This window comes from Panthera uncia, chromosome B4 (genome assembly GCF_023721935.1).
Source record: "Panthera uncia isolate 11264 chromosome B4, Puncia_PCG_1.0, whole genome shotgun sequence".
NCBI classification, from domain to species: domain Eukaryota; kingdom Metazoa; phylum Chordata; class Mammalia; order Carnivora; family Felidae; genus Panthera; species Panthera uncia.
This window is the reverse complement of record NC_064809.1, coordinates 119,027,157-119,037,542: the sequence shown is the minus strand read 5'-3', so window position 1 is coordinate 119,037,542 and position 10,386 is coordinate 119,027,157. Positions and strand designations below refer to the sequence as shown.

Sequence of the window (10,386 nt, the reverse complement as noted above, 5' to 3'; positions counted from 1 at the left end):
GGACTGAAGGTGGCCCAAGTAGTCTAGGAAGGTCTCCTATGTCGTGGAAATACAGATGGGTATGTATGAACCTGCCAAGCAGGAAGTAAGAAACAGGGTTTCTTCCCAGCGTTTCTTTCTTCTTCATTACTGATGGGATCTTGAGAATATACCATAGCTTTCAAGTCAGACTTTCTAAATCCTCGTTCCTCCCTGTATTTATTTGCTAGTCTCTATTCTTTAACAAGTCTTTTTTTTTTTTTTTTTTTTTTTTCTTTTCTTTTTGTCCAATTGTTCCAGTCGGGTCTTAGCTGGGCTAATTCAAAGAGGAGGTCATGTTTCAAAGTTGATCCAGAAAGATGACAAGGCAAGATCACCTCCTTGTGGCTGAGTGGCAGGATAACAAGAAATGTTAGCTCCTGGATCTACCCTAGGGGAGAAACGCCAGGAAATGATTTGTGGGAAGTGTAAGCTTTGGTGTTCTACTATCATTAAGGTAGGTGGCAGTTTCCTTAGATCCTTAGATCATTTCTTTAGTGCCACATAAAGTCTGAAGTGCAGAAAAAATATATAGTTTTTAAAGTCATGAGTATATTTTAGCATGAAGACTATTATATGCAATTATTTTATTTTGTCACTAAAGCCATCAGATATATATTACAAGTGATTTTTTTTTGGCTTGAGTGTATGACAGGAAAACAATGTTTAAATCAATGAGTCAAATCATCTCTACCAGCATTGTTTATCTAGAAGAATTGCATAGACAAAAGTAAGAGCAAGGACATTTAGTCTATGCTTTCAAATAGGACTTGGTCATTTAAACTTAAATCTGTTTACTGGCAGATTTTTTTTTCATCATGACTATAGAGATTATATGTTATTTAAAAGAAACAATGAAGTTAATTGTTTCTTCCTTTTCAGTGTTTGCTTTAAGAGAAAAATCCTGAAATTGGTAGGGATTTCAGGTTGGTAGGGATGTCAGGAAATCATGAAATGTAAGAGAAAACTTAGCAGTCAGGGTGGCTTAACTCATGGTAATCAGCATATGTACAATTATAATTTGCATTCCAGTTACTGAGGCTGAGAAACCCTTGCTCTGGCTGAACATAGGGTGAGTAGAAGATCTCTTTTTCTAAGAAATAAGATGGCGAGAGTCTTTGGAGAATAGCTTCACTGAACTGGTAAGTTAGTTTTCTCCGGATTTTCGTGATTTCCCCAGTTCTTCCATAATTCCTCAGTGCTCTGGCCATTTTCTGGTAAGTCATGGTCTTCCGGTTACCTTTTCTTTTCCCCCAAAGTTGGGCAAGTTTTTCTTTGTTTTTTGACATAAACTGAAAGATGCCTTTGGTTTTATCTACCCACTGAATACAAGATGCCATCTCAGGATTACACAGGGATTCATGAAGGTATTCGAACAGTCGAAGCTTCTTCCTGCCTAAAATGGAGAACAAATATCATACTTCACCATGGCTATGCACAAAGAACATACTCAGGAAAGGTTTGTTGAGTGACTATAAAATTCAAAGCCGCACTGAGTCTTGAAAGTCAAAGGTCTGTTTGGCTTATTGAAGTTTTAATTGGACCTTTCTTTGTTAGAGATATTGTAAAAAAATTTTATATTGTCCTTTACTAGAAAAGGGAAGGCTGGAACTTGACCCAAGTCTCTCATCTGTCATGTGGTCTTTCTTCAGCTAAATCTTGACTACTGGTTTTATGTCATATGCTAAACTTTCTATAGAACAACAAAACTGAGCAAAATTTAGTGGTTTTAAAGAGAAGCCTCAGAAGCCCTTTTCAGAAAGCAAATCATTTGAAAGGGCTTTATTCAAATGAGGTAAGTCAAATGAGGTAAGGAATGTGAATGTATTTTGTAAAATGCAAAACAATATTCAAATATAAAGTAACATTAGTGACATTAATAACAAAGACTTAGTTAAAAAAAAAAAAAAACTCTGGGTGTGCACAGTTGCTTGAAAAATAAAGAAAATGCCAAAATATCTTTATGACATTTGGACATCATTTATGAGCAATGACAATGGGCATTGTGATGTTTTTTGTTGCTGTGAAATAACATGGTACAGTGAGAGTTTTTGTCCCTTTAGGAACACAGCCCTTTATATTTTAGAATTTCTAGATAGGAAACTTTAGGAAGATTTGTCGTTGTGATTTTTGTTCTGTTGATTGGATCTCTTTGGCCTATGAGAGAACAAAGGGGACAGCCCATGTTGTGGCTTCTGAGTTGGCCTGTAAATACCATGCTTCACCAGATCTGTCAGTAGCTGAGATAGCTATGGTCAAATTTCCTTTTCCTCTAGATAGAGTTGAATAGTGGATACCAAAACTGCTTTGAACAGTCTCTCGGGAGTAATACTCTTATATCAGTCATCATTCAACCCAAAACCTCAAAGGTTTTTAAGATTATCTTTTTGAGTTATATTATCTTGAATTTACAAGTTGAGAAATGAAAGGGACTTACCAAAAAACACATCATGAATTAAAGTCACAGCCTTAAACAAACTCTGTCCCTTATCTGATGGTCAAATCCATGATAATGGATGCTCATCTTTTAAAATTTGTTTTCAATTTTGAAAAACAAATGTTCAAATTTTTGTTAAAAAAGTATTTTGTGGGGGCACATGGGTGGCTCAGTCGGTTGAGCATCCGACTTCAGCTCAGGTCATGATATCACAGCTCGTGAGTTCGAGCCCCACGTCAGCTCTGTGCTGACAGCTCAGAGCCTGGAGCCTGCTTCAGATTCTGTGTCTCCCTCTCTCCCTGCCCCTAACCCACTCACATTCTGTCTCTGTCTCTCTCGAAAATAAATAAACATTAAAAAAAATTTTTTTTAAGCATTATGTGCTCACAGTAAAAGATTCAATCAGAAGCACAAAGTGAAAAAAAAAAAGCACAAAATGAAAGTAAAATTCCAGTCTATCCTACAGTTTTTAAATTCAAAAAAAATTTTTGCATATAAACATATGTATACCCTTTAAAAATACAAGTGGTATCAAAGTAATATGCCCTTTTCCAATGTTATATACCTTAAATTATATCAGAGAATATAGAAATTAGCTACAGATGGGTAAAATACCCAACTGTTGACAAATGGCTACTTCCCAGGATATAGCATGGGAAGAAAGAAGGAACACTTCTACTTATTCTTTATGTATTTCTGAATCCTTTCTACTTTTAATCATGTGCATTGTTACTTTTAAATTATGGAATTAAATGGGATTAAGACAAAAGAATGTACTCTAAAGTTCTTTATCAACATATATGATGTGCCTGCATGCCTTTTAAAAGCTATGTGTTCTGTTTTATGCATGTACTATGTTTCTCTGGATGATAAATGCCCAGATTATTTTGAAATTTCATTCTGTTTCAAATGTATCCCTATTTCAAGTGGAAGATGAAACTTGAAAAACAGAAGATGGTGAGTAATATGTCCCATAATGGCAAAGCTCCACAACATAAAGCATCAGTGGAAAGACATAGGCTTTACACCCTGGAATGAGTTAGTTTAAAAAAATAATAGTGACTAGCTAAAGACCTGGACAGAAGTAGAAGTGTAATTCTCCTTATATTAAATTACCATCATAGTTCAATATCCAGTACCAATATTCAGTGATACAGATTTATTTTCTCTGTGTGATTTTATGCATTATTCTTTGCTGGATTAGATTATAACTGAATATTTAGAATTTTATTCTAGGATACAGTGTACAGTATTCTAGGATGGAGATATAGAAACAAAACTTGTTTTCCCAAAAAAAGCTCATTTAAAATAATTTAGTAACTATGATAAACTATTTTTAAAAATTTTCATCATAAAATTATAGTGCATCTTACACATCTCTGTTCCTTATACACAGACAAATGCAGTGGGTAAGTTCCATTCTTTTACTATAACAACACACACACACACACAGCCCTATGGTATCTTGAGAAATTATCCAGTGCCAGGCTATGAGCATAATGCTTTACATAGGCTTTCATTTGATTTTTACAGAAATCTTATGATTTATTTGTACAATTACCATTATTTGCCTTTTGAATGAGGAAACTGTGGTTCAAAAGGTTGAGTGATTTTCCCAGGCTCATACAATTAACCCATAGTTCACACTCAATCACTGAGTTACATAGTCCCTAAGAGTCAAAAGATATGAACACTTAAATTTTTGATAGTGCCCAATTACCTTACAAAACTTTGTACCAGTCAATCTACACTGCCTCCAAAAGCACATGTGCACATGTCAGCGGCTACTATCCTGCTTTAACACTTTGCCCATCTGTTAGGTGAGATCATCATTGTCTTAAATTTATGAAATCAAGATTTCAAATTTATGAAATATTGAATTATTATGGAACTTCATTTGCAGAAAACTTAACAGAGAAGACAACTTTTACACCAAGGCCTTTACAATTAGAATAAGATTGCTAAAACAACTTATGGAAAAGTTCCTCCTTCTATACCCCAAACATATACACATTATTCTCGAATGCAGATTTATTTGAGTGAAGCAACACAATGCAGCTTCATAACATTTCTATGAAACAATAGGAAGCCTCATCCAAGGTGAATGGCTTGGAGTGGTTCAGTCCGTCAGATGTGAATTCTTCTTAATCACAATACGAGAATATTTTGCAAATGCAATTCTAAACTCAGATATGAAATCCCTTTAAAGCTGCTTTGAAGATTTGGTTCTTTTACTTATAAAAGGAGTAATGGATCCACATACCTTTTCCTCCCTTTTGATGGAGAACACTAGGCTGTACCAGCTGGTTTTCAGGGATGTTTGGCAGAGATTGATGAATATTTCCTTCAAAATAGAGGTCCGCAGCACTGTTCTATATAAATAATGCAGCAGATGTTAAGCGGGACTTTCCATGTGGCCCCCAGTTGATGGCTAAAGTTAAAAGCTGGGGACAAAAAGACTGCTAAGAATCTCCCAAATTCTAACAAGCACTATTCTCAATTGCAGCCAGTTATCTCCCAGGGCAGAACTAGCCTCAAACCCACATAAAGAGAGGACCAAGGGATGTAAAGTAATCTTTGGCTTTGTGGGGACTTTCATATCATCCCCTCCTTATGAGAAAAAAGAGGGTGTTCCTTCCTTCCTTCTCCCTAAAAATGCCCAGCCAGAAAGAAAAATTTAAAAGAATTATTAGTAGAAATTGAAGTGCCCACAAAAAAGGGAAGATGGGCTTTCCATTCCTCTGTTGGATGCTGGGCAAGAGACACAGAGAGAAAGATGTCAGCCAAGGGAGGGCAGAGCCAAGAGAGGGGACAGGTAGAAGCAGCCTGAGGTGTTACCATTACATACGGCAAGGATATATAGGTCTCCTCAGGTTAATTCAAACTCCCTCTTCAAAGAAATGTCATATGGAGAGGCCCTGACAACTTACAAAGGTAAGAAAAAGGACATCTGCTATACAGCATGGTTGAAGGGAATGACTGGGGAAAAAAAAAGAAAACCATGTCGTATTTACACCCTACCACATTAAGACTGCTGGCATTAAGAAAACAACACAAAAGAACACATGAATGGAGAAATCGATGATGGGGACACTTCATTTGCAGGGCACACTACTACAATATCCATGAGTTGATCCAAAACATGTAACTAGCTCTACGCTTGGGAAGGAAAATAGAGAAGGTGTCAGGGTGCCTGGGTGGTTCAGTTGATTAAGTGTCCGACTCTTGGTTTCCTCTCAGGTCATGATCTCATGGTTCCTGGGTTTGAGCCCTGCATTGGGCTCCATGCTGGCAGCATGGAGCCTGCTTGGGATTCTCTCTCTCCCTCTCTTTCTGCCCCTGCCCTGCTTGTGCTCTTTCTCTCCCTCAAAATAAATAACTTAAAAAAAAATAATTTAAAAAATGAAAATTTCTTTAGAAAATAGTGGAGGTCGATAGAAGACTGTAGGTAAAACCAGTGTAGAGTAAGTTTGGGCTTTGCCCTATGGCATATAGGGGAACCATGGCTTTTTGCAATTTTCCAGATGGACTAAAGAGTAGCAGTAATGTGAGAACCCTAAAAATACATCTTTATAGAAGTCATTCACACCCTCTGATGCTGGGTGAAGGGCAATGATGGAGGACAGTTTCCTTCTTGACAGCACTGCTGAGGCTCACCCTATGTTGACTCTCAGGTTCACACCACTGATGGCTGTGAATGTTCTCACAGTCTCTGCTGCCTCTAAGCTGGGTTTCAGCTAGCATACACCAAGTGAAAGGCAGGACTGAATAGGGAATTTGCCTGTTACTGGGGGGTGGTCTCCTGGTACATGTACTCACTATTACTGTTCTCCAATTATAGACAGGTTCCTCTGCAGGCAGCATACCATAGCAGTTGGAATTCCCTCTGATATGAGAGCAGTGGTTGATGAACGCCAGGTAATTTTTGTAATCTAATTTAAAAACAGAGACAGAAACTGAAAAAGTCAAAGTTTATGATTACACACATGTGCATGTATGCATATATGCTTATGTGTGATTGCTCTATCATGTGTTTTCTATCACTTTGCATTTCTTTTTTAAAATTTAATTTATTTTTTTTTAATTTACATCCACGTTAGTTAGCATATAGTGCAACAATGATTTCAGGAGTAGATTCCTTAATGTCCCTTACCATTTAGCCCATCGCCCCTCCCACAACCCCTCCAGTAATCCTCTGTTTGTTCTCCATGTTTAAGAGTCTCTTATGTTTTGTCTCCCTCCCTGTTTTTGTATAATTTTTGCTTCCCTTCCCTTATGTTCATCTCACTTTGCATTTCTTTACATTTATTGCATTGTGTTGGTATCAGAGATCTCTTTTTACATGTCCCATTTTCCCTTAGTAGAGTATGTGTTCCTTGCAAGTAGCGATCCATGATCTCTTATCTTGGTACTGCCCGCAACACCCTGTATAAACTCGGTAGGCAAAATACCTGTATCTCACCTACACTATCTTTCTATAGTCTAGAGGGCAATGGGTGAGGAAGAATAAAAGAATATTTATTCTCCTAATTATAATATCTCTTGCATGGAAAGTCTATAAGATAAATTAGAATAACTGAAAAACCCACTCTGAACAGTTAAAATTATCAATTAGATAAATATCAACCAGATATTTTTAATAGCAAATAATTATATGTGCTAGTATTTCTATGTGGAATGTCATTCGTTACATTTTTATATATGACACTTTAAATTTACTTAGGCTAGGTAACCCTGGAAGCTTTCTGCCTTAGAATTAATCCTAGATGCACTAGGTAAAAATGGTCTTCTCTGTTCTGGTAATTATTATTTGTGTCTGACTAACAAGCCATTTGATGATATCCCAGTGAAAGAAGGGGACTGACATCTTTACCTGGGGAGTACGGAAGATCTCCGGTTGAATGTTGCCTCAGGACCTCAAAAGCATCTTCAAAGGCTTGACCCAGCTTGTCTTGTTCAACACAGGCCTGCTACAAAAATGGCAGAACTCTCGAGTTTTGAAATTATCAATTGAACTTAATTTTTCTGTTATAAAGTAGAGTTTCTCACCCACAGCACTATTGACATGTTAGGTTGGCTAAGTCTTTGCTGTGGGGGGGGTGGGGGGTGCTATCCTATGTATTGTAGGATATTGAGCAGCATCCCTGGCTTCTACCCACTAGATGCCAGTTAACATCCTCACAGTTGTGACAATAAAAAAATGTCTCAGAAATCACCAAATATACCCTGGGAGACAAAATCAACCCTGGTTGAGATCCACTGCTCTATAACATATAGTATTTAGAGAACAGTATTCATTCTATAGTATAGTATTTAACATTCTTGTAAAATTTTAGTAAAGAGTTGTATAGCATAAGACTGATTTGGAAAAAGGGATCAGCATGTATCTTTAATGAAAAAATCTGAATTGCTGCTTAAAAATGGAATGCTCTTCGTCAGACTTTGGCTCAGGTCATGACCTCATGGTTCGTGGGTTTGAGCCCCGCATAGGGCTCTGTGTTGACAGGAGCCTGCTTCAGATTCTGTGTCTCCCTCTCTCTATCCCTCCCCTGCTCGTGCTCTGTCTCTCTCTCAAAAAAATGAACATTAAAAATAATAATAAAAAAATGGAATGCTCTTAATTTCAAAAACATGTCTCTAAGACCTAAAATTAAACTGTCTTGCAAACCATTTCACGCCCTTATAATCTGAACCATATATTTTAGTTTCCAAATGGAGGATGTTCATCCTCCAAATCACCCAAAGATTTTAAAATGCCAACTTACCATGCTTCATTAATGAGTTTACAATTCTGAAAAAGATTAATAAGTAAAAAGCAAAATTAATAGTGTCTCTATTTCATTTGCCTCTGAATTAAAGGATCTTACTCAAAATATTTCCTGAAAATACCTAATGTAAACCAAAAGTACCATCTAAATTCTTTTTAATTTAATTCTGAACAAAATTTCCTACAAACTTTTTTTTTGCTCTTCTATCATTACAAAACGTTTTAAATGTTAAAATAGCTAAATAAAGTTAATTACCTAAATTGCTTAACTTACAAGACAATAGGAAAAAACTCAATATTTAACTATTTCAATATTTCAAAATTCTTTTAAGAGTTAAAGTATATACATTATCTTAGCATAGGTGTCCATTTATAACAGTGTTGTTATTGTTTTTAGATCTTTCTGGTGTCAGCCTAATGAAAATCTGGTGAATGATAGGCTTTTTAGCTCACAAACTGTGGACCTACATTACAAATAAAATTTACCCTGGGGTGCCTGGGTGGCCCAGTGGGTTAAGCGTCCGACTCAGATCAAGATCATGGCTCAGATCCTGATCTCAGAGTCATAGAGTTCGGGCTCTGTGCTAGAGCCTGCTTGAGGTTGTTTCTTCTCTCTCTGCCCCTCCCCCACTTAGGCTCTGTGTGTGTCTCTCTCAAAAATAAATAAATGTTAAAAAATGGAAAAAAGCAAATAAAATTTACCCTATGAAACCCATCCAACGACTTTCTAAAATGGTAGAATAGGAACTGTGCATGGTCTACTTTCCTATCCCTGTAAGTTAGATTTTGTTTTAAATAAACAATGATCACACAGACCCACATTAAATGTTCTTTTTAAGTTTAAATTCTATAGAACTAAACACAAACAAACAAATCTACATAACAAGAAAGAGTATGTGGTGGGTCCAACATTGCTTATCATTTCATTTAGCACAAGCAACTGTTTATACAAGTTGTTAATATTTACCCTGCAAACATAGTGAACTTACTCATTAACAGTGAAGAATACAAAGAGATAATATAATCTAACACTATTATTATATACATGTATCAATATAATAATTACATCAATATAATATGTCAAACATTGGAATTCTATTCAGCTCTTTGAAATCACTATATCATGTCAGTTAAAAGAAAACATGAGAAGAAAAGTGATAAAAAAGGTAATTATACGAGGTGATGGAAATGTTAACTAATCTTATCATGGTAATCATTTCATAATATACATGTATGTCAAATAATCACATTTTACACCTTAATTTTATAAAATCTTATATGTCAATTATATCTCAATAAAGCTGGAAAAAAAGACAGCTTCCCAATGTGGGAAATGCTGAACAATTTAACAAAAACTAAAAAAAAAAAAAAAAAAAATCCATAAATCACTGGGTTATGGTTCCTAGTAAATATTATCAATATACGTATTTTTAAAGACCAGTAAATGACTTTCAATTAATTATGCCTCAACTCATAAGCACCAAAGCAAATACATGAGTGTTGTATGACTTTGGCAAAAATACTCCACAAAATTATCACAACTATTACAACTAAATTTAAAGTAGCAAACCAAAAGGGAAGAAAAAAGCTTGAAAACGTTATCGATCAATGCAATTGCTTGATATTTCTTATATCAGAACAGTCAATGAGAAACATTAGGTCAAAGGAGAAATTTAAGTTTTCACAAGGTATTTTGAAAAACAGAAGCTAAATACTTACCAGGAAGACACTTCAACCCTTTGCAAAGATGTTTCATTAATATCGGAATCCTAAGACAGGACTGTCAAGAACTCACTGGCAGAGTTGCATTAAATAGCTGTTTTTAAGGAAGTGCTACAAAAGGGGATTTTTTTAAAAGATACAGTGTCCTCATGATTTCTATTTCATTATAGGCCAGAGGCTATTATTTTGAAGAGACACATAAAAGTTCATATCCCATGGACTGAAAGCATTTGAACAAACCCCGTGAATCTTCCGCCAGCATAAATTGAGTCTCCTCTGGCCCCCTGTAGCCCCACTGGAAATCTCTGACCTGCACAACTCTCGTCCATCCTTTTTTTATTTCTTTTGTGTCCCCCCTGATTCTAGACCCTGTATTACCTGTCTTGCCTGGACTATAAACAACTTTCACTCTGGCCTTCCCAAAGTGGTCTCTTTCCTCTCA

At 36.0% G+C, this 10,386-nt stretch overlaps 1 protein-coding gene across 2 annotated transcripts; it reads right to left on the bottom strand.

Moving 5' to 3' along the window:
• Window positions 1-393: 393 nt before the first annotated feature.
• On the bottom strand, window positions 394-10,023 carry SPIC (Spi-C transcription factor). 2 transcript variants are annotated; one of them, XM_049626176.1, is made up of 6 exons: window positions 9,942-10,023; window positions 8,221-8,246; window positions 7,329-7,425; window positions 6,275-6,387; window positions 4,719-4,827; window positions 394-1,414 (listed from the first exon to the last, which is right to left on the bottom strand). In XM_049626176.1, exons 2-6 carry the CDS (start codon window positions 8,221-8,223, stop codon window positions 987-989), a joined length of 750 nt encoding a protein of 249 aa, XP_049482133.1. In that variant the 5' UTR covers window positions 8,224-8,246; window positions 9,942-10,023; the 3' UTR covers window positions 394-986. The 2 variants fall into 2 exon arrangements, with proteins under 2 accessions (XP_049482133.1, XP_049482134.1); XM_049626177.1 differs by having other exon boundaries at window positions 7,329-7,422.
• Window positions 10,024-10,386: the final 363 nt, after the last annotated feature.

Excerpts from the sequence above, each read along its gene's own strand:
- SPIC (XM_049626176.1), bottom strand. Across the intron at positions 4,828-6,274 it reads ATAATTGGAGAACAGTAATA|AACAGTGCTGCGGACCTCTA; the intron begins GTGAGTACATGT and ends TTATTTATATAG. Across the intron at positions 1,415-4,718 it reads CCATCAAAAGGGAGGAAAAG|GCAGGAAGAAGCTTCGACTG; the intron begins GTATGTGGATCC and ends TCTCCATTTTAG.